The following is a 25,407-nucleotide window of genomic DNA, read 5'->3' as shown; positions in this document are numbered from 1 at the left end:
CCCAGAGATATTAGAGGAAAGTCATCCCAAACCATCTATCTCGTGTGTGAGGTGTATGTCTGAGCCCTACCACTACCTCTTGTAGCATAAATGCAGGTAAGACAGTATATCAGTGGTGTTTAAATCCATCAGTGATAAGCCGCTGCCAGAAAGAACCAATGCCATCTTACAGTACTGTTCCCGTCCTAAGGATGGCAGCCTAGCAGTCTAGTTAAGTGCAGCACGAATCTCAGCTAGAAATAAAGTCCTTATTATGCTGATGATTTAAAAAATGAAAAAAATAAAATAATAATATAAATATATATATTAACAAAATAATAAAAGCCAACAAAAATTAATGTAAAAGACGCCAATAAAAGCGCATCTTATAAGTATTTTAAACATTGCAGTATGATCTATCTATCTATCTAGATCATACCGCAATGTTTAAAATACTTGTAAGAAGAGCTTTTATTGGAGTCTTTTACATAACTTTTGTTGACTTTTATTATTTTATTAATAAACGTACATTTTTTTGCTGGCATTCTTGAAATTCTAAAGAGAAGCCTATGGGATAAACTCCAGAAAAAATAGCCATACCTGAAGTATGTTGTGTTTTGTTAAAAACACAGCTGATTTTATTTTCTTATAGTCCTCAAAAAATGCTGTTCATTTAGACTTTTCAATATTTTACTTAAAGGGAAACGGTCAGTAGTATCCACTCTCCTAAGCCGTCTATAAGGGCATGTAGGGCATAGAAAGGTGGATAAAGTGATACCTTGATATCTGTGATCCGAGGTCTTATGCCAGAGAAATCCACTGTTCCCTTAATATATTAAGTTTGTCCACATACACGCCATTTTTTGTCACTACATATAGAACCTCTCCATCTGCCTAGAGTTCCACATGGATATATACTACGGTTCCATACACACATGTAATAATATCATATATAGAAATAAGTGTACATTAGAACCAACCACAGTTTAGAGTAGAAAATAAAGCCCAAGAAATACTTCATATAATTGATTATATGAAGTATTTCTTGGGTTTTATTTTCTACTCTAAACTGTGGATTGTTGTAATGTACACTTATTTCTTTATATGATATTATTTTCTCTTGTAAATGAGCTGTTAAGATCTATGGGCCGGACATAGATCTCCTGAATAATCTGCATCCAGAGATTATTGTAAATTAAAGGGGGAGATACCAGTATGAGACATGTAGATCAGGAGAGCAGACTTTCAGTCATTACATGTATCACACTGGTAACTCCTCCTTTCATTTACAGTAAGCTCTGGAGGCGGAGTCTCAGGGAGATCTATGTCCGGCCCATAGATCTTAACAGCTCATTTACATATTGAGAAAAAGGTGGATTTCTCTGGAATAAGACATTGGATCATAGATATCAAGGTATCGTTTTATTCAGCTTCCTATAAGCTACATGCCCATATAGATGGCTGAGGAGGGTTGATCCTACTGACAGATTCCCTTTAAGCAACATCTAGCTGCAGCATTTTAATAAAAAAATGCCTCTGAAAATGCAGGTACACACTGTTTATGAAACTGGCCTTAAAGAGAAGCAGTGGTCAAAGTTGGGGTTATTAAATTACTGCCAGGGTGCTGTAGGGCTCATGGATACATTTGGAGAGCTTTTTCTATTTTTACTAGGATGGAGAAATTATACTGTACTCATTAGTCAGCAGGGAAGTGCTGCAGAGCTGACTAGTCATGGTCTCCTTAGGGTTGGCACACCCAATCCGCCAACATTAAAGTGCCAGAGACTGAAGTCACCTTTCACATAATGCTGTTTTTTGGCTACTGTGATAATTGTGCAAACTATATGTCTGATGGAGGTCTAAAGATACAGACACAAACGCATCTACAGTACTGTGCAAAAATTTTAAGCAGGTGTAGAAAAAAATGATGCAAAGTAACAATGCTTTCATATTAGAAATTTTAATAGCATTTTATTAATTGATAATAAGCTAAGTGAAATAGCAAAAGAGAAATGTAAATCAAATCAATATTCGGTGTGACCGCCTTCAAAACATCATACATTCTTTGTTATACTTGTGCACAGTTTTTAAAGGAACTCGGCATGGAGGTTTATCCAAACATCCTGGAGAATTAACCACAGATATTCTGTAGATGTTGCTTGTGCTGATCCTTGTCTCTTCATGTAATCATACAAAGACTCGATAATGTTAAAATCAGGGCTCTGTGGGGGCCGGATCATCACTTCTAGGTCTGTTGATTCATCTTTACCCTGAAGATATCTTCCTGTAGTCTCAGCATTGAGGACACCAATAATCTTGACCATATCCCCAACACCATTTGTTGAAATGCAGCCTCAATACTAAGAAATTTTCATCATACAATACCATCAGAAGGCATTGGCTCCAAATTTATTCTGCAGCAGGACAACAACTCCAAACATCCAGCCAATGTTATTAAGGACTATCTTCAATGTAAAGAACAAGGAGTCCTGGAAATGATGATCCGGCCCCCACAGAGCTCTGATCTCACATCATCCAGTCTGTGTGGGATCTCATGAAGACACCGAAGGATTTGCACAAGTGACATCAACAGATCTGTGGTTAGTTCTCCATGATGTGTGGAACAATCTCCTGCCAAGTTCCTACAAAAACTGCATTCACGTGTACCTAGAAGTGAAACTTTGATGATGTTGTGGAGACAAAGGGCGGTCACACCAAATATTTATTAGATTTAGATTTCTCCTTTGTTCATTCATTTTGCATTTTGTTAATAGTTTATTTTTATCAATTAACACTTCTATTTTGAAAGCATTCTTATTGTGCACCATTTTTTCTACACCTGCCTAAAACTTGGTTGTCCTGATGAAGGAGTCAGTGGACTCTGAAGCGCGTTGACAAATAAACCTATAATTCTATTACTAATATCTGTGGTGGTATTCCAGAGAGCGCAGAAAACTTCCTATCCTGCTATTTAAATCTGCATAATACTTTTGCACACTAATATGAAATGTTGGATTGCTTGCACATCTTCTCTTCAAAAGATCATACAACTGGAGTGCCGAGGTTTTCTACAATTATAGGATTATGGAGTGTTTTTTTTTTAATCCGGGCACCCAACCTTGTCCAGTGCCTTGTGTTTTGTCTTCTTTATTAAACGGAACCAGTCACATCCAGAGACACTATTTACCTGAAAGTATAGGGACAATTTGTAGGTAAATAGTGTCAAAATCCTGTGCAGAAGTCTTACTAGAGCAGAGGCTACAGGAAGAATATGACGTTTATTCTCCCTATATTCACTAGCACCCAGTACTTAGGGTTCCCGCTCACTGCATAGTTAGTGCATTCAAATCCCTCTCCGGCACTTTGTTTGAGAGCATGCTCTGCACACACATACACTGCTAAGCAGACTGTCAATCAAAGTGCAGGAGAGTGATGACAACTGCACACACTGTATAGTGAGCGGAGACTGTAAATCCTCCCCGCACCGCTCTGATTGACTGGAAGCAAGCAGCTGCAGGGAGAATAAAAGTTAATTTTCTCCCTTTAGCTGCTGCTCCAGAAAGCCGGATACAAAGGGTTACATGCTCTTTACTTTCAGATTAACCCCATATCTGTAGGTAAGTTGCAATTCTGGACATGATAGGTTCCCTTTAGGATCCTACTTTGCATTTGCATCCCACCTAGTGTGTGAAGTCAGTGCTAGTGCAATATTAAGTGGGCTTAATAGTGGCAGACAGGAAATCCTATTTAGAGAGCCCTGCAGCTCCACGCAGATGACTATGGAGCGCAGCGCAATTTCTCCGTTCTAGGTGATATCTACAAGAATATTAATGAGCCCTGTAGCTTGCAGTGGTAGAACCCCCTTTATTTTGACGAGTTGTATTTTTCAGTTGAAACGTTTTGGAGGTGCTACTTTTTGGAGGATAGAATGAAAAAAAAATTGTCCTAAATTTCTGTAGCTGACATAAATAACATCCTACCTTTATTTTATAGGTTGGTATGACTGTAGAGATACTGAATATGTATAGTTTTTATGTTTTACTATTTTTTGCACAATAGTAGCAGATAAAAGGGGGGGGGGGAGCCATTTTATTTTTCTGTCAATGTAGCCCACTTAAAAACAGAAGGAGGGCAAAACCAAAAATATTACAAAGTCCATGATAATCCGAGATGATCGATCGTTACATGCACCCGAACACTTGAGCAGCACGTACATAAACATGCAGGTTATACACAAAGTCTGGACGCCAAACAAGAAATCAGGACCTTAAAGGGGTTATCCGAGACTTTAAAATTGATTAACTTTTAGATCAGTGAGGGTCTGACATCCAAGTATATAGGACTCGTCTGTAACACCAAGAACGTTTGGCCAGTAAATTGTGAAGCGAATGCCGAGCTCTGACCCTTTGTTCCATCAGCGAAGATGCAAGAGAAGACCACCACCGATCTAAAAGGAATGGTTTATCTCTAAGTGTTATAAATTCCCGGGTAACCCCTTTAATTACATCAAGAAGTAAAAAGTGAAATCAGAAGAAACATGCAAGATTACATCCCAGAGCGGTAAATATCATCATAGTAACAGATGAGCGGAGGTTTCTTGGCAGAAGATCTAGGTACGGAGCGAGTGATTAGCAATTGTGTGTGTTAATGAAGGGTCCACAGCTTCAGGTAATACAGAATGACGTACAAACAGATGGTTAACCAACACTTAAGACATGCAGATCCCTGACAAAAGCAACAGCAGTGAAGGAACTCTGGGTGGCATGTGATCCCGGCAGCGGGGTTCTCACATCTGGCGTGAAGTCACAAGCATTGCTTCGGGAAAGCTTAGTATTGTGATTTGTTTTGTTTTTGACACGTGACAAGTCCATATGTATCATCATCTGCAGATTAACGTTCACCTACCTCACAGCGGACCCCACTGAAGCTGGCGTTACAGATACACTTATAGTTGTTGACCGAGTCCTGGCAGGCCCCGCCATTGAGACACGGGTTGGGCTCACAGTCATTGATATTGATCTGACATCTGCACAAGCAAAAATATCACAGAGAAGATCGTTCAGCCAAATGCAAAAATATTGTGTGCATTATACAATATACAGAAGGATGGATCTTGTGCATGCTTGGCAATACTGCACTTAGAAACCCTGTCCTGTAGACAAGGAAGCTCCTCTATATTGTCCAGACCACCATTGTGGTAGCGGTACCTAAGGTTCTCAGATGAGTTGACCCTACGGGTGACTACGTTTTATTGAATACATGATTTGTGATTGTCAATTTGGTATATTCCCATCTTGGACGGGCTATAAAATGGGTAATACATGCAGGTGCAGTCTTTGGGATAAGCATTTATGTGAAAAACAGGACCACCTAGACTATTGAGTGGTTACATTTTTGAAATTCCTATTGAAGTGAATAGAAAGAGTTATTGCACATGTGCAATGCGAGATGGGGGTCCGGTTCTTGAGATACAAGAGATGAGACCCACATCCACAACATCAGTCATTTATAGCTTATCTTATGGATGTACCATAAAGGTCTGAGATGGAAATAGCCCTTTATCTGCTCTCCTAGAAGACCATACATAATAATCAGTGCTACATAAAACATGGATGATTTGTTCTACCATAACTTTCAAAGAATGCCTCTATTCTCATCATACAAGGACTAAACTTTGCCCCCATTATTCGCCAACCACAATCCTACCAATGACAGACAGTCATCTATGAACAGAAGTAGTGTTATATGATCAGGGGGATTAGAAGGCATGCGTTTTCAATATGGAAAGTGGAGTAAGCTTCTGTCAGACACTACTGGTGATGTTTATTACCTTGGATAACAAGGAGCATACATGGCCAAAGTGTGGACCTTTGGCTGTTGTGGTGCGGCCTGCGGACCAGAACAACCAAAGCGCTTCATACAGTGGCGTCCCACACTAAGCAGGTGCCCCCTGCCCAGAGTCTCACATTTATCATTATCTGCATCCTCCAGATGAGAATACCGGTGAACACAATGATGTAACAGAGCCGTCAGCTCCCTCTTCCACCATTGAGCCTGTGCAGCTGAGTTGGGTTGGCTTTCCACAACAGTCAGAGTATCTCATGTGGCCCCTTGGTAAAATTAATTTCCCCCCCTGACGTAGAGTGTTGAAATTCAAGAAGAGTCGGAAGGCCCCCGATACATTACATGGTTGACCGACCCTTATGGTTTTAAGGTATATGGAAGCCTGAAGCTCATAGGAGTGTATGGGTACTGTATTAGAAATCCATACAATGTGGATTGACAATACTGCCGTGTGCACTAGAACATAAGACCATAGGTGGAACCAGTAGATGTTGGCTTGTCCATTTCCCAGTCAGACTCCAAAAGTCTATCCTATCATCATTTGTCTTGAATTGTACCTGTATTGAAAAATACATAATACCCTATAATAAATGATAACTTTTGGCTGGTATGATGTTCAATTTCTCGATTCTTACAGTTTTCCTTTAAAGCCTGGCCTGCAAGTACAGTTGGCACCCCAGATTCCGCTGTTGCATTTACCACCGTTCATACAAGTAACATTTATTCTGCATTTTTCGGGAGCAGACGGCCATCTGTCGGAAAAGAAAGTCATATGATATTTAGTATAATAATCTATGAAGCATTTTCCTGTTATCATCTAGAAATAATTTAAAGCTTCTTAATGTTTGGTGAAGACCACGTCCGATGGTCGTACAGTCTATCATGGCTTTGGCTGAGACCAGAATGAATAGTAGGGTCTTACTGGGAAGCGATGGAGAAAAGTACTGCCCGTGTGAACCAGGCAAGGGATAGGAGTATATAAGACCTATGGAGACCTGAGCCTGTCCTCAATGGAGTTCTTCTATAGATGGTCTTTGAAATGGTCTATTAAGATAAATATGTCAAAGCCACCCTTAAATATGAAACATTTTGTTTATCTTTTATCTCTTCGCGTACGTTCTTTTAGATACTCTAATGACACTTACTCGCAATAAGGGCCGACATAATTGGTTGGGCATCGGCACGTGTAGCTATTCACACCGTCTAAGCAGGACCCTCCATGTAAACACTGATGATGCTGACAGTCGTCCACGTTAATTTCACAATTTTTTCCAGTGTATCCTGAAGAACAGTCACACCGATAGCCGTTCTCGAGGTCATGACACAAACCATTTGTACAGTGGTTGGACTTACAATCGTCAATATTGAGCTCACAATGGACACCCTCCCATCCCGATTCACACGTACAGCTGAAGGAGTTGAACAGATCTTGACATTGTCCACCATGCTGACAGGGGGCATGATTACACACGTCTTCTCCTTGGCATCCAAGTTCCAGTGACACGTCTTCAGTTTTAATGAAATGTTGAGGAAATAATTGATCAGCAAATGGAATATACAGGTCTCCTATGGAAACTTGTCCAAGGCATCCAGTGTAATTCTTTGCAAGGTTAACTGCAGTGCCTTCTAATAGGAAAGTCAAGCTGCCACCATTGCCCTGCAGCACCGTATTGCGCCCATCTAAGCTTATTGTCCACTGAGAAGCCACATCTGTACCCATGGTCATCGTTATCTGAACTCTGTGCCATAAAGCATCAGATATTGTGGTCTTTGAGTCAAAACGGATTCCTTCCACACTGTTTCCACTGTGTAAAGTGATCATCAATCGACTGGTCTGAATGAGGATAGAGATATAGTCCAGATCTTTGGAGGCTTCAAGCAAAACAGCATCCGAGTCCCTGGTCCGAAAGTCCAATGAAACAGATGCAACTTGACGTTCTGATGTATTATGGGATGTAAATATCACCGAGCTTTCTTCTTTAAAAGTGGCATTGACCAGACCTGCAGATAGGAGAGATGTCAAATAATCTCAAACTAGAATATTCTCACAATTATTAATTCAGATTATAATACAACATTTGTTCTCAAGGAGTAAAATTTTTACTTTTTGGCCTGACATTCTCTAAACTCATAAAACAATAAAAGGTTGTAAAATAAATAACATAAGTCAGACTCATCGTACTGACCCCAGCCGTTCCAGTTTCTATTCTCTCTGGTTCTCTGCCACGCTCTCTACTTCCTAATCCAGCAATGATGTCCTCACACGACCATAAGACCACAAGCCAACCACAGGCTGTAGTGAGCAATTGTTTCGAGAAATCATATTATATTCCCACCCTGTGTCCCGTTCTGATTCGGTCTTTAAATTTACGGTGTTCGTTCAGAAATACAAATAAAGGATTGAAAAAATGTAAAATTCAGGCGAGTAAATAAAATGAACAATCCTTACAAGTATACCCCCCAGTAAAGTCCCTGCAGGTGGACTCTGGTGGACAAGGCCTCCGCTGACACCACACCGGCTCTTCACATGTTGGTCCAGTGAAATCTGCAGAACACTCGCAGGTGAAGTCATTCCAGGTAACGTTGCAAGTGCCGTTATTCTTACATGGACTGGACTAGAGAAAAGAAGATAAAAATCTATTAATTCCTTTCATCATGAAAAAAAAACCTACAGGTAGCTGTAGATGTAATGCAGCCAGAAACATTGTGATTAATCTGCCTTATCTACAAATAAACTTTCTCTGTGTTTGCTGCCTCGCGCACACAATGAAGCTGCACCCCTTCCTCTAAAAGTTTCTGACTATTTATATGCAACCAGCAGACACTGGGAAAAAATACACTACTGGACAGTCAGGAAGATGCCACTGTTTTGTGTAGCGGTGTAGCTTGAAGACTCCTACTCCCATTCTTATAACGCGGCTTAATGATCAGGCAGAACGCCGATTAAGCTCTCTACCCGATTAGCAAGAGAACCATGCAATCAATCAGGCTGAATGGGAATATGTCTGAATGTTGGGTTCAGGACCCACCATGACTCTCCATCTCCCAGAACTCATTTTTCGAACCGTTTAGGGAGGAAACAAAAGTTCAACAATGGACCATGGTGTCACTAAAAAGAGGGTGGGGTGACCACCAGGAGCAATCTGTGGAGGAGCATGGGAAGGAGGACCACATGCAGTATGCATGCTACATAGGGGGCCGTGGGGCGTAATCTGTAACAAAGTGGGCAATGGAGAGAAATATGTGGAAGAGGGGGCATGGGAATCAGTCTGTAAGGGAGAGGGGCACATGCATGTGTGTGGGGAGGGAAGTATCCATCCATTCTAGTTTCAGCCTTTCTGCAGCCAATTCTGTAGCCTAGAAGAATAAGTAACACACTGGACACCAGATATACAACATTACTTGATATTCTACTCTAGAACACCCCTAGATCTACTCTAGAGACGCAGACCTTAGTATCCCGAGGATGTTTTAATATTAACATTTTCACTGCCTTAGACTCCATGAAGGTTACCATAACCCCATTAAAACGGTTGTCCGACGATGCTCACTTTGGCATCGGGAGGTGACCACATACCTGCTGCGATACCTGCACAATAGTCCGGTATTGTGTACGTGTCCTAATAAACATCCGCAGCATGTTACCTACCAATGCAGATGTGAGCCTCGCTGGAAAACCGCTTTAACTACCAGAGCTAATCATGGCAAATTATTTGTAGCTATAGAGCAATATTTATTTGCCAATGTTTAGGACAGACCAGTTTAGAAAAAGACCGTAAGCAAGTTTCTAAGTTAGAAGGAAGAAAGATCTATTAGGTTTTAGGTGTTCACATACAATGATTTATGTAAGGTACCATGTTCCAGATTCCAATCACTATCTGGAATATTTGGGATGTTATTTTTGTTGAAGAACCCCCCAAAAAAAGAGTATGGGATTGAAAAATGACTCAAAAATGCATATTGTATATCAATATAATAAATGTAGCAGGAACATCACATTTCTGATATCGTATGCTCACCTGACACACGTCATCAGACACACAATTCATAGTGACATTACTGAAGGAAGCTGGATAAACTCCCTCATCTTTACTATCCAATGAGAAAAACTCCAAACGCTTTTCCTTTATTCGAACATCTTGGAGACATCCTTTGAAATATCCACCCCACTGCTCAATGTTTTCACCTGGTGGCATTCCTCCAACAAGTACGGTGTCTTCTGCAGAAATGGATACTGATAGGAGCTGCTCCAATTCTTCTTCGAGCTTATTAATATTTAGTTTGACAAGCCCCTTAATAAAGAATATATTAATCATGTGTTTTTTGCCATTGCTGATATATTCCTTGAAAGAGATAGTTTCCGACAAAAGCTTAATATGAATTTGTCCATATTTTAGGTAGATTGATAAGTAACCAGTGGTACCATTACTGATCTGCAGCACCAGGCCATCTGGTTTAAGTGTCCTAATAAATGCAGATATAGTAAAAGCTTCGCCTACATTTTGGGTGATTGTGAAGTTGGCAAAACTAGGAATATCTTCCGAGAAGAACGTCCCAGGTATGTATTCTGTGGAAACAGAGAGAAATAAATGTACATTCAATCAAAACATTCAACTATACTGAGAGTCCACAAGACTAATGTGTTAAACGTGTGGGAAGATACAAGTGATAAAAGGCTTTTACAACTTGAGAAGAACAACCCATAGCATTTGATAACTTACAAAACATCCAGGAGGCTCCTGGAAAAAAATTAAGACTTCCTGGACGACTTGAAGAGTTGGTAATTCTCTTGGGTGCTCCCAGAAGGTTAGTGTGATGCGGAAATGCTCAGTGATCAAAATGTGTGGCCTGAAAAAAAAGGCATGGCTATGGGGGAAACATGTGCTTCCACAGGAGCTTCTCAAAAAGTTGGCAAGTATGAGTGACTATACTTGTTACGCAAGTTGTGATTCAGATGTTTAAGATCTTGTACCTGGTGTGGCCTTTTTGGTGGTTCTCTACACATAACCCAAATATAATATAAAAAAAATATCACCAAAACTACAAATGCCATGGCTCTTTCTGTAGCTACTGAAGCATGAAAAAGTCACTATTTTTATCAAATGAGCAGAAATAACATAGTAATACACAAAACAAAGTTGAAAAAGGCTAATAGACAAAACAAATCAGTAAACACGTATATACCTTCTAAGCAGGTTGGACCTGTATACGGTCTGACACAGGCACATTCATAGTTGATCCATCGGTCAGTGCATTTTGATCCATGGCGACATGGATTGGATTGGCACCAGTCTGTTTTGTTACATCCCAGGGTGATATCATAGGATTGGTCATCTCCAATATGCTGTGGTAGCAGAACTCCGGAGTCAATCATAAGGTCTTCTAAACATCCAGTAAAATTTTGCTTGCTCCGTGTATTGTCTAGCAGAGAGTTCTGAGTAAGACCGCCTATGTAGACCTTTGTGAATGACTTTGGGAGCTGAGGATCATACTCAGTGAGTAAAGGTTGAACGCGAGAACATGTCCCATTGGTGCAATCTTCATGGTGAAGCATTAGATGAAGATCTGAATTCAACGTCACCTCTGCTTTATGCCAATCACCGTCATCTACATAATGTTTATTTATAACCACAACTGAAGAACTATTGGCATTTTTGTATAGGACATGCAGCAGTCCATTAAAGAGTTCAAGTATTAGATAACTTGTTTCATTACCTCGATACAAGAGAACCATATCTGGCAGAGTTGTTCTAAACCGTACTGCCATGTGGATCTTGTCTTCTTCAGTACTCGTCCTACTTCTATTGGACACTTCCAGTTCATAGATCACATACCCACTCGATGAGAAGGAAAATGTGGTGCGAATGGAACAATCCAGCCCATAAAAGCCTGGTTGGCATTTGCAGGAATGTTCATGGATTTCTTCTTCATAGGTGGGAATGCACACGGCACCATTTTGGCAGCTATGATTTATGCACCCCAGCAGCTCTATGGAGCAGTTTTTACCTCCCCAAGGTGCTGGACATTTACAAGTATAGTTTGCAACTCCATCTTCACAGGTTGCTCCATTCTCACATGGATTGCGTTCGCAGTCATCAATGTTTATAGTGCAAAGCACACCTAGAAGATACAGGCAGATAATAAGTCAGTGCTCTCTATGGACTTCAAGAATGGGGAACACAAGGATCTTGGAGACGTCCATCGATGAGAAGTCACTAGGTGTTCAGCCACTATAAATTGGTTGACATAGCTGTGCTGCATTGGGTGAAAATAACCAGGCAGTGTACGGCTATATTCCACATCGGGTATATACAGCCATCTCCACTTGGGCCATACTAATCTATAAATTTATCACTATATTCTGCAAATGTGTCTATAATTTGCCACCAGGATTACATTAACTATTGTAATAAGTTTCTCCAATCATTATGGATTATGGCAGCACAGTCAGGAAATACATGTACCCGCCTGCATGGGAACATCCGTAACAGGTTCTGGCATTTTTATCAGAACACTACGAAATGTTGGGCACCACTACGAAAACGTGATGAACCCCCATTATAAAGGTCAACAGGCGTGGCTGAGCACCGCTATAGAAGTGTGAACACATCTTAAATGTGTATTATTTAGCAAAGCCCCTTGTTCTGAGGTATAGAATTAAAAACAAGCATTTCACAAATTACCATGTAGACCCCTGTAAACACCAGCAGATGGCACAGTTACCATCTAAAAGGTGTTACCTAGATAGAGACATTGGAAGGTGCATCTACAAATACAACCCCTGATCCTCAAGTGTCTGGTCCTTCCGGCTCTACAGGTTCCTTCTCTTGGACCATTCAATTAGAAGGAGCAGACACAAGAAAGATTTATTTCCACTTATGTCCTAGTGTTTCTTTAAATTCATGAGGATGTACTGCAGACTAAGCATAGGCTTGGAGTTGAATTATTCCTTTAATAAGCAAAGGTAGGTCAGACCACCCTTGAATAGGGACAGATTTGCAGTACCCAGCATTGACCAATGAGCTCCACAACTGCTTACATCTGTCCCATGACGGTGCCTAAAACAGCTGATCTGTGGGTGATTTTGATGACCCAGCTTAAGAATAGGTCATCAATAGCAAGCTAGTGGAACAAAAGTTTACATTTTTAGCAATTTGTGCTACAGTAACTCCTTTGTTGGATTGACCTAGATAGGCTAACCTTTGTTCCTCATGAGCAGGGTCGGACTGGGGTGTCTGGGGCCCACAGGAGGAACTGATCCTGAGGGCCCACCCTACAGCTATATGCAAAAACCTGTTAGCTGTTATCCCCGTTATAGTGGAGCATAGACTGTACATCACAGACGGCTCCTGCACATCTACTGTGCACACTATAACTGGGATGTACAATTACTGTAATTTGCATTAAAGGGGTTCTTTGGTTAAAACAAGTCATCACCAATCCATGGGCTCCACAGGATAGGTTGATCACTTATTGCTTTTTTTAGGTCCGAACATTGGAAAACGCGCCTATCAGAAGAATGGGGAAGTTTCATCCCTGACAGGACACTTATCCCCATTTTAAAATGCAGCAGCAGGTGGGACGTCTGACCGCATCTCCATTCATCCTCTTTGGGGTCTTCCAGAAAAAAACAAGAGCAGCCACTGAGGGAATGACTGGATCAGTGGTCAAGTCGCCATGAGCTCCAGTCTAATAGGGATAAAAACTCCACATTCTGCCGATTAGGTCCCATCAGTCAGACCCCACCATTCAATAAGTTATCACTGATCCTGTAGAGAGGTGATTACTTATTTTTCCCAAAGAACCCCAGTAAGTGCATCTTGTTCCAAGTATTTAATCACTAATGGAAATAAAGAATCTTCTCCTAATTAATATCAGAGAGAACAAATGACCGCCATACATAACACAATCCACTATACCAAGACAAATAATACCACATACAAGGGAGGGAGAAATACCACCACACCGTGACCAGATCACATATTACCAGCATATAGCAACCAAATAATACCACATACAAGTAAGAAATACCGCCACACCATGACCAGACCACATATTACCACCACATAGTGACCGAATAATACCACATACAAGGAACAGATACTCCCACACCATCACCAGATCACATATAGCCACCACACAGTGACCAAATAATACCGCATATAAGAAAAAAATACCGCCAGACCACATGTTAAGACCAGAGTGACCTAATAATACCACATATAAGGACTACCGCCACACCATGAGCAGATTACATATTACCATCACATAGTGACCAAATACTACAAAACTGATCATGAATACAAACCACAATACTAAACACTGTTATTACCACCAGTGACATTATACACAGAGCTTTGTATGTAGTGTAGTGTGTGTGTTTCCATTAATACAGTTATCACCAGTGACATTATATGCAGGAGCCTTGTATATAGTGTCAGTGTACAGGTAATACAGTGATCACCAGTGACATTATACACAGGAGCTCTGTATATAGTGTCAGTGTTCAGGTAATACAGTGATCACCATTGACATTATACACAGGAGCTCTGTATATAGTGTACAGGTAATACAGTGATCACCAGTGACATTATACACAGGAGCTCTGTATATAGTGTATAGGTAATATAGTGATTACCAGTGACATACACAGAAGCTCTGTATATAGTGTCAGTGTACAGGTAATACAGTGATCACCATTGACATTATACACAGGAGCTCTGTATATAGTGCACAGGTAAAAGCGATCATGCAAAACAGTCGGACATCAAACCTCAGCATGCTGTGATTTTCGATTTTGCTGGCTCATGACTAGCCTCCAATTATAGTCAATGGGAGCATCTGGCTTTATCAGGAAAGTACCGGATCCTGTGAAATCCATCAGTCTGTTCCCAGACATAAGAGCCTTCCGGATTTCAGAATGCAAATGTAAAAGTAGCCTGAAAGTGTGAATGACTTCTTTCACACGTCTGGATATTTCCGGTACTGGAAAAACCAGTACCGGAGATATCCGTGTCCGTGTGTACCTGTGTGGCAACTGTGTGTCACATCAGTGTGACACGTACCGGTGCCTGGTGAATCAGCGGTACAGTTCGCGCTGTTCTCAAGCACTGGATGCTGAAGGAGTCTCTTATCATTGTCCCTTGTCGGCGCAGCGATCAGCACCAGCAAGGGACAATGTTGAGAGTTGTATTCACATCCTGATGTCTCCAAAACCTGTAAAAATAAGAATAAAATAAAAAAAATCATTATACTGACCTGGCTTGAGGCGACCGCACATGCTGAGGAGCAGAGGAGAATGACTGTCACTCACTGAGCTCAGCACAGGTCAGAGGCCCGCTCGCTGCAGCGAGTCATTCTCCTCTGCTCCTAATCATAGTATTATCTGTACACTTAGGCCGTGTGCCCACGATTCGGATTTAATATGTTTCCGTGGCACCATTTCCGCCACGAAACCGCATTAAAAACGCATGTTAAATTGTCTGCCATGTTTCCCAATGATAATCTGCATGTGCTGTGCACATGCTGCGGAAATTTCCACTGCGGATTATCATTGCGGAAAAATCCGCAGCACAACCATTAATTTTGCGGAATCGCAGCGTTAAAGCTGCCATTGACTTGCATTGGACCGCATAAAATCCACACGTCTGCACGTGCACATGCTGATATTATGCAATCTGTCACATGACCGCTGACGTCATGGAAAGTCCTTTTACATTACCGGTACCTGCCACGAAGCCAGCAGCGACGCCGGGAGCAGACCGAGACCGCCAGAAAGGTGAGTATAAGGTTATTTTTTACGTTCTAATTTTTTTTTTTTTTTAACATTATGTTGGTCACACAATATAAATCCATGCCGGTTGCACGGATTTATATTGTGTGACCAACTTTCAAGCACTTTTCCAAGTGATGCTGATCGCATGTAAAAACGCTTGACAAATGCTTGTCCCTGGCAGAAAAAACGCATGTACAATCCGCATGCACAATCCGCATGTACAATCCGCATGTACAATCCGCATGTACAATCCGCATGAGTTTTTTCTGCCAGGGAGATGCAGAAACGCTCAGGAAAAATCCGGAGCATTTCTGCATCGTGGGCACATAGCCTTATACTTATATACATAGCTCCTGTTTATAATGTCATTGGTGACATACCTTCCGATTGCTGTGACCCCCACCAATCCTGAGAACCAGAGCTCTGAAGACCCTCATCTGAATGGAGCTGTGGTTGATCATCTGCACTGCCGCTCCATATTACAAGAACTCTGGTCTGATACGTCTTCATATTTTATTTCAGAAATAAAAAAAAATATAACGTAGGAGAAGCTTCTATAACCAACCAACCCAAGTGTTCGATGTACCATCGGCTGATTACATCTTGTTTCGTCTTACCCCGGATCACATTTGGTCATCCAGCCTGGCCCACACAGTTTCAGCTTTGTGCAGATTACCCTAATAATCTGATAAACATGACATGTGGCGCATGTATCCAGGTTTGTACTGACAAGCAAGCTAGAAAAACAATAGATGTGATCCTCAGTAACCAGTAAGTATGCAGGTTATGCATGGAGGATCTGGGAGGAGGTAGGGACATCACAGCTCTGACGAGGGTGCACAGTATGCCTCGCTCTGATCTAGGCTGGAATACAGAAAATCTTTTCAAGCAAAAAGTTAATCCAACTTTAATGAAACTCTAAATTGTCTGGAATACTGTAATAACGGGCATGGGGAAAATCAGACGCAGCCCTCAAGTCAGGCCTAAGACACACGTGCAGTCACTATTCTAAAGAGCTCTGGAACCCGTCATATAAAGTCCGTATACAGCTGGTTATATTGTACTACAATGCAAACAGGAAGAATTCAGTCAAATGTATGAATAAAGCCACCATTACTCCAATGAAGACAAAATGTAAAAATAAACAAACTATTTCCAGTTTCTTATATAATGCCAACATATTCTGCAGCTCTGTACATAGGTTGTCATCACACATTAGTGCCTGTCTCTAATGGAGCTTTAGAGCTTGGGATGAAATCGGAAACCCATGTATGTAGACCTTCACATCATTGAAAATACAGGTTTCCTTATAAAGGGCAGAGATGCCACTTGGGAGAGGAGTCGCTGGCAGGCACCATTTCCTGGCAGCTTAAGTCCTTGAAAAGAAAGGGTTGGCATGCCGAAATTCATCTACATTGGAGGGGTTCCAACTGTCCCCCAAAAGACACAGGATGGTCGGCTGGTCTCTATAAAACTGGGGTATAGAGCTGATCATCCAATGTGTGCATTCACCTTCAGGTCATTTATTTAAAATGTAGTTGACTTCATTTAATTGATTGGACTGGTATGAAACGTTTCTTGCAAAAACTTTATCCACTATATTGGAGACCTCGAATGATTACCGCGTTTAACTCTGGTTCTAAAAAACTATTTTCTCATTCCAAAATCTAGTAGAAAAAAAGTAGCCATTATTGTTTTCTGTAACATCTATCTCCCTTCTTAAATAATAACCGGCTGTACCTCAATTAATGGCAACTCTCCCCCTTACTATTGAATGTAAGGCTGGATTCACATATCCATGTATCACGGGCAGATCACAGACCGGCCGCTGGTCTACTGTCCCAAAATCAGGAGCCTCATAGGGGTATACGAGGCTGCTGCATTTGGGTCAGGAGACCCGCAGCCAATCCGTGCTTGGACATTGACACACGGATGTGAGAATACCGCCTAAGTCATACCATATCTTGAGTCATAAAATTAGTAAAGACAACTGCACCCAAACATTTGCGTTTTCAAGATGATTCTTTAACGAGTGCGTAAGCCAACATATACCATGCTGTTCTTATGAAACAACTCTATATGGTGCAATCTGAATATCCAATGAAAGTCTTAATTACCCAAATATCATATATATTGTATGATGTTTCAGTAATTATATAGAATTCTAATGTTCCGGTAATTAAGACTTTCATCAGATATTGGGATTGCACCATATAGAGTTGCTTCATAAGAACAGTACTAGGGAGTTGGGGTCAACTGTTGCTGGAGAGAGTTGTGCTGATGAAGGTCTAAAGACCGAAACATCACATGGTTGTTGTCATGAAAGTCAGCCGCCATCTTAGGTATGATACGTCATACCTGAAGATATTCCCTATTGTCACACAGCTTCTACCATGTCACATTTTTGCAGCCCCTGGTAAACAGCAATTCGCCCCCACCTCTGGAGATCAGTGTCCAGAAACTTCTTTGATATGGTAAATAGATGGGCCAGTTTTTGTTGTGTCCAAGCAGGACAGAGTCAGCTAGGTCCCAGGGGGGTAATTAACACCTTGATGTCACTGCAAACCATTTGTGCAAGCCTGAAAACCATGTGCTTTCTTTGTGGAAAATGGCCACCAAAGCTACAAGATATAATATCAATTCCTAACCACACGATACAAGTTAGGGAACCCAAATAAAATGTATCATGTGAGGAAGGTGCCCGCGGACACAATGATGGGACTTATAAATCCATGAGTGGCCTGGAAAGCTGGATAGTTAGAAGAACCATATACAAGGTCCCAGGGGAGGCATGTTTAGAGTCAATGGCTTCCCCACAAGAGGTGGATCACGACGAGACCTCTGGTGATACGATGAGATCACCCCAGGGAAAGTTATGGGTACTTTTCTAAAATGAAGCTAAAATGAGCATTGGTATGGGGGGCGGGTCTTAGTAAACTGACATCACCAAGAGTGGGCGTGACAGGACTTTAGTATAGCCGACAGCCAGAAACCCCCTCAGCTTGACCCAGGAGATGATGTGAACAACTCCTAACGTCGGGTCCCGGTCTCTGAGTGGGAGGAGCACCTTTGCCATGTGCTACTGAGGCCTGGACGACTGCAACTAAGCTTGAACCTGTGGTACCGCAAATCCTCCCTTGCACCACAAGAACGGTAACTGATTTATCGTTGTTATCCCTGTGTTTTGTATGTCTAATTGTTATATCTCTTATTCTGGCCAAATACCATTGTATAGTTAATTGCATAGCCTTGTAATCTAGTGTATTCTTATAATCGATTAAATCATAAATTAATCGTGGGCTATATCCTTTACTCTGCATATACGAATCCATTGGTCCGGAACGCTTGGCTGAAACGCTACCGGGTTGGTTCCTGACCCGATACAAGTCTATTAACGGACCGGGCTTGTATCAAACGAGAACTGGTGGCAGCATACCATCTGGGGGATTTGAGGAAGGCTGGCAGTGACGGTCGGAGGTGTGGATATATATTACTGGCGCAGCCAGGGAAATATATATACCGCCCTCACTGCAGAGGGCCTCAAATACCCAGAGGGCTACAGGACGGCCTCTCCGGCGACCTCTCACTCTAGGTGCAGTACCTTGACTGACCTGAGAGGCAAGGGGGCGCCAGAGAGTTGTGCCTGTATCGTGGCATCACGGATTGGTGACGTGTAAGGGACAAAACACCACGGTGTTTCCCCCCGCTGGTAGCAGCTTCCTGGCACCACTTACTCTAGGTAAGGGGGCGCCAGAGAGCTGCACCCACCGGCCGGCATTCATCACAGTTTTCCCCAACTCTATTGTGCCGTCCCGCTGTTTTTCTTATGAAACAACACTGTATGGTGCAATCCCAATATCTGATGAAGGTCTTAAGGACCATAACGTCACGTGTATATAAAGTTAAAAGGTGTAGATATTAAAGAATAACTTTTTGGAAAACTGAAAAGTTTGGAGTGCTGTGGTATTTCATAATTTTTGGATAAAGGATTGACATTGTACCCATGCACCCTAATACACAGATGTGGAGTGCCATGCATCTTATCAGTTGGATACCGTGAATCTTAGGCCTCATATACCTAGAAGTATTAATTGCTCCTGGTTGTGCAGATCTGTAATGGGGACTCACAAAATCACTTTTTTTTATATGAACCTGACAAATAAAATCATGATTTGTTCCATTACGGAGCTTTTCTTCACTAGAAACCGTGCACGGCAGCACACTAAATCCCCGCAGCTCTGTAGATACAGAAGAGCTTATACGCATGGTGGCTTTCTTCCAGAAGCAGCGCCCTCTTCTCCATGGTGTGTGTGTCTGGTACTGCAGCATAGCCACATTCAAGTGATGGGGCAGAGCTACAATACTAGTCATGAACTATAGTGTCATTTCTAGATGAAAACACCCAACCTATAGAAGGTTGCAGATTTATCAATGCTGTCTAATTTTTAGACAGTCTAAACTTAGACTAGACAGTCTTAAAATGCGTTAGTTTTATCACAGTAGTTTAGCTTCTTTGATAAATCTATTGAATTTTATGACTGTTTAGCCTAAGTTTACACCATTGATTCGTTGGTTTGCCTTGTGCCGAAAACGTACATGTTATTCTGGCACTTTATTTTCTATTTGGGAAATCGAGGGTTCTGCATATTAGCCACACCCATTTCTCGTCAACCTCGCCTCTTTCAAGTAAACCACACCCCTTTCAGCTAGACCACACCTCCACTTCAGATTATTTTTTACAACTTATCTAAAACACATAAATATCGTACAAGTCGCGAAAGAGGGATTTTTTTTTACGTGCAAATTATGCTAGAGTTCAAACACATTTAGCTTAATAAATTATTGCCTGTAAATAAAAAATTAACAGCCAGTGTGTTCATTTACTATTTTTATTCAATATCATATTCTGTTTTTAAAATTAAAGTCTAATAAAGAGTAAAGACAATTACTATTGTGCCTATGGGAAACAGGAACCCCATGTCACGGGTGTGTCAGATGTAACAGACAGTCAGTCTGGATCTGGTTGCAGAAGGTCACTGCGTTTGACATTGCAGACGCCTTCTTAGTCTTTCTGACTTTTGGACCCAGCGGCAACCTCCCTCCTGCTCTGATTGACACACCCTGGTCTCGTTGTTTATAAACTCTGTCTGCTTTGCCGGTAATATTCTCATTTTCCCTTGTGAAGGATTGGAGCAATAGCAGTCGGCTAGCTTCCTCTCTGGTGCCCTTGGAGGACATTTGGTGTTCTCTCTCTGGTGTCTGCTCAATCTAAGTTTTCCCCCCTTTGTTTGTCTCCCTTGTTGTCTTTAGTGTATAGTGGGGACTGACCAGTGCTCACCCCCCTCCCTATCTAGAGCCTAGCTCTAGGGATATTCAGGGATTAGGTTTCCTGTTCGGCGATAGGTGCGGAACCTATATAGGGACGGTAGGACAGGTAAGGTGATATTAGATCTGCCTAGGGGTCTCCACTCCCCCTTCCCATAGCGTTTGGGCTACCCTCGCCTCATTACTTTGTGTTGCTCTTAGTCTTTCCCACACTGCGTGCCACCCCACATGGAGAAGAAAACCTGGGCAGAGCTCCACTGCTTCACAGGTACCATTACATCAGCACACGGGATGGAGAATGGAAGAGAAGTCCGACCTTCATGCTGCGATCCCCACTCATACATGGGGATGTGATTTATAGGGGGTTAGATGTATCAGGATGGGGCAGTGTCGTGGCATCAACCATCGCCAACCATTTCTTCTATGTCTACTCTGATACAACATTTCTACATCACCTGAATATCTCAACACTTTATGACCAATCTCTGAAAATAAAACTCTCCTGAGGTTTGTTTCTGTCTTTATAACACGTATTACATGAACCATCTATGTACAGGCAAAGGTTGTTTTTTTCCTGATATTTAGAGGAAGTTTTAGGATAAGAAATGGTCGTGAAAAATATGGTGTCCACTAGTGAGCTATTGCAGATTGGAGCTGGGAATCCACTCCGGTAGATTTTGTTGCACATTTGGAGTGGATTTTACCAGGTTTTGCTTTTTAAAACACAAGAAAGATCTGATTTTTGTACATTTTATTTTCTACGAGTTGAGGACGGAGGTTTGAAAATAAATGGCTATGGATTTACAGTGCATTACTGTTTCCATGTTGTAAGGAAAGAACCCAAACACACATGACATATGGCTCTAAGATTATAACTAAGTACACCCAGGGCCTCTATGGGTGCAGATTATCCAACATTGGCTGCAGGGTCCCATACACACAGGGGGTCACCAGCACTGCGAAGGGGTTTATTCTGCCTTAAGACTTCGATCTGCTTCCGTTTTAATTTCTATTTGCTGTAGATTTTAATCAGCGTTCCCAACAGAACCTGCATGGGTTACTTGAAATTCACAATGAAAATCCGCCCAAAAAAATCTTGTGAATTGGCAAATTGTGGCAAATTTACAAAACAAAGAAAAAGAAATGCAAAATATAAAACTTTTTTTTACTACATCAATAAAAAAGATTATAATAATTTGTGTGTTTTAGTTGTGTCAATCATGTGCTAAGTGCCATTTGGAAACCTTGTCCTGACTAAGGGCTCATTCAGACGTCTGTGCAAATCGGTTCAAGATTGGACAGCAATGCACGGACTGGCCGCAGGTCTCCTGACCAGAGCGTGACAGCTTCATGTATTTATATGGGACTTTGCAGCTCGTGTTGGGAGACCTGTGGACAGTCCATGCATTGCAGTCCGATCTAGGACCTATTTGCACGGACGTCCGAATGAGCTTTTAGAGCGCAGCCCAATAAAGGACTGCAGTAGGGAAACCGCTGAAGTCCCCATGTCAAATTATTCAACTAAATACATTCCCTATGCTGTAGCCCTACCTGTCTGTAATTAAAGCAAGGAGGAGAGAGATAAGGACAAAGCATATGGAGCCCTTTAGAGTACACCAGATGTTGTAGTTGAAAAATGCTCTCAGATGTGTGTATAAATACAATATGTGTGATTGTGATACATCTGCACAAAAATGTAGGCGCTAGTGTACCATAGGCTGATCTAAGTAGGCACAATTGTATACTAAAAGCCCACTAAGCCTTAAAGGGAATCGGTCACCAGTTTTTGCTCCCCCATTTGAGAGCAGCATGATATTGGGGCAGAGACCCTGATTCCAGTAATGTATCACTTGCTGGGCTGCTTGCTGCACTTTTGATAAAACAGTTTTCTCTGCTGCAGATCTAGTAGTTCTTGAGTGCTGAGCTCTGTATAACCCCGCCCACACTACTGATTGGCAGCTTTCTGCCTATGCACAGTGTACACAAAGCAGCCAATCAGTGGTGGGGTTATACAGAGCTCATGAATATGGATGACTACATGGCAGCAGTTTACTAGTCTTCTAATGATAATCTGCTGATAAAACTGTGATTTTATCAAAACTACAGAAAGAAGCCCAGTAAGTGACATCACTGGAATCAGGGTATCTGCCTCTACATTATGCTGCTCTCAAATAAGATGACAGATTTTCTTTAATTGTGCTCCAACAAATTTAGCATCAACCACTGTAAATGTTTATCATATCACACAAATAAAGTTTTTTTTTCTTCTAAAGCTTAGAATATAATCTATCAAAATGTCACCCACGTGGTGTACGAGTAGAAAAGTTTACTCAATGAGCGGGGTCATATTAACCTTTTAAACCTTCCCCAAACCTCCCATATTGGATGGTGGGAATTCCCTGTATGCCCCAAAATGCTGGGAGTGTAGTTTCAAAACTGCTGGAATAATTTAAGTTGCGGACCCTTGTTCTACCAAGTGTATGCCAAATTGTATAACCATTATTATTGTGACTCCATAACTAGGCTGCGAGTGTGGGGCTCTTGAGACACCATTTCTATGACTGTCTCTATGTACCAGTACTCCCACAAAGTGATTTCATCAGATAGCTTGACTTGACTGCAGAGGTATGTATGAAGATTCCAGAACAAGGTTTATTTTCAAGCTAAATTCTTGTAGTTATGCACAATTGCAGTAGGTAAAAAAAGAAGATTCTGGACCAGAGATGCAGACATGAGCTTCTTAACATGGCTGACATACACAGAATGAGGAAGAAGAAGGGAGGGGTTACTGACATCAGAGCTGAGGAGGCAGACAGGGAGAGAGACAAGACAAATTTCTAAAAGGCAAACCTTATTGTCTAGCAGTTTAACAACTATGATACAATACTGTATGATTCCCAAGTTGTGGGACATGAAAATTATAAAATTAGTAACAATTGTAAAAACTTTAGGGTTTGGCCCACCATAACTAAACAACATAACACCTCTCCACAGGATACCTGATATCTTCCTGATCGCTGAGGGTCTTGCCTCTGAAACCACCTTAATCCCAGAGAATAGAGCTCTGGAACCCCATGTTTGAATGGAGGGATGGTCTCACACCAGTATTCTGTTCATTGTCTACAGGACTGATGGAGACCGCCAGGTACAGCGCTTATTTATCTGTGTCGCCATAACAGACAATGGAGCGGGGGTGCACATGGCGTGGCGATCATCCCATTTAAATAAGGGACTCCTGGGTCTTCCATCAATCCTGATAATGGAGTTCTGAGGCCGGACCACCATCAATCAGCAACTTATCACCTGTTCAGTGGAGAAGTGACAAGTTGTTATGGTGGGCCACCCCCTTAAAGTATTTATTATTCTTACTAATTTTGGAATTGGTACAACATGGGTCAGAAAACTGCAACTACACTACCATCATTTTAGGGTATGTTGGGAGTTGTAGTTTTACAACATCCATAGAGGATGGTTCGTTTTTGAGGAATTTTTGGAACTTTCCAAAATCCTCCTGGAAAAACTTTGAGTGAAACTTTTTGCTGAGTTTTTGGGGCAGAAACTCCCTGTGCACATATCTAAGCGTATGTCCATACAGATCTGCTTCAAAACCCTTATAAAAAAAAATTGCTTCAAAATCTACGTAAAAAAAAAAAACCCCGAACTCGAAAAAGTGCGAACATACCCCAATTGAATGGGAAAATACATCTAGATGGTGTCGTGTTTTTTCTTTAGGTATTTCTGCTTGATTTAGTGGTGAAGATCTACAGTTTTTCAATAGGAGCATAAACAAAAACATTAACAAAAGAAAAGAAAAAAATGTTTTTGAAGAGTTTTTTGTTACGTGGATTTTTCACCCCCTGAACAACCTGATTTTTCTGTGGGAACAAAGCACAAAGCAGATACCCCTCATCCCTGAAGCTCATTTCTTCTGCTTTACCTCCCCCAGAATTTCCTTTTCATGTCCATCAGGAGTGATCGCACACAGGAATGCGGCAAATTCTTCCCAGAACTGACACAAGCAGCCCATTACTTTATACAAACACAATGAACAGGGCAGTACCAGGCAGCGCTGGCTCCGAGGAAATATATTACCCCCACAACAAAACTCCCATTAAATACAACCGCAGCTCTCATCCTCCTCGCTCATCCTCCTCACATTCACAATTAGAGGTTTTTAAACTAAAGTATAAAACAAAAAGTGCAAAAAAAAAAATTATCAAGTTGCTTTTTTTCCCAACTTTGCTTCTATTTCCTGGAGCCAAACTAGATGTGTAATGAGAAAAAGAAAATATTTAGCAAAATGGGCATATTTGTCCAATGTGTTCAGCATCTCGATTTCTTAGATCCAGATATTCAGCGACTGCGTCTTCATCTTCTAACCAGACCCGAGCAGTAATTACTGTCTAATTAGACTTTACACGCTAATGAATTACCGCAGATACAGATTGACGGTGGCAATTTGGCTAAACCAATTATGGATCAGT

At 41.4% G+C, this 25,407-nt stretch overlaps 1 protein-coding gene across 2 annotated transcripts in view; it reads right to left on the bottom strand.

The window, feature by feature from the left end:
• CRB2 (crumbs cell polarity complex component 2) overlaps positions 1-25,407 on the bottom strand; it is a 119,487-nt gene that overhangs the window by 10,510 nt on the left and 83,570 nt on the right. For both annotated transcript variants that reach the window (XM_073639754.1, XM_073639753.1), the window contains exons 7-12: positions 11,008-11,943; positions 9,843-10,390; positions 8,273-8,438; positions 6,969-7,824; positions 6,459-6,575; positions 4,885-5,005 (exon numbers count right to left, since the gene is read on the bottom strand). In XM_073639754.1, the coding sequence (XP_073495855.1) occupies positions 4,885-5,005; positions 6,459-6,575; positions 6,969-7,824; positions 8,273-8,438; positions 9,843-10,390; positions 11,008-11,943 (2,744 nt within the window). The remainder of the gene's footprint in view (positions 1-4,884; positions 5,006-6,458; positions 6,576-6,968; positions 7,825-8,272; positions 8,439-9,842; positions 10,391-11,007; positions 11,944-25,407) is intronic.

The sequence above is a fragment of the Phyllobates terribilis genome, unplaced genomic scaffold (assembly GCF_046119375.1).
Source record: "Phyllobates terribilis strain yellow unplaced genomic scaffold, ASM4611937v1 Scaffold_7__3_contigs__length_470593459, whole genome shotgun sequence".
Classification (NCBI taxonomy): domain Eukaryota; kingdom Metazoa; phylum Chordata; class Amphibia; order Anura; family Dendrobatidae; genus Phyllobates; species Phyllobates terribilis.
Note: the sequence above shows the minus strand (reverse complement) of the source record. Positions and strands in the feature narration are given on the sequence as shown.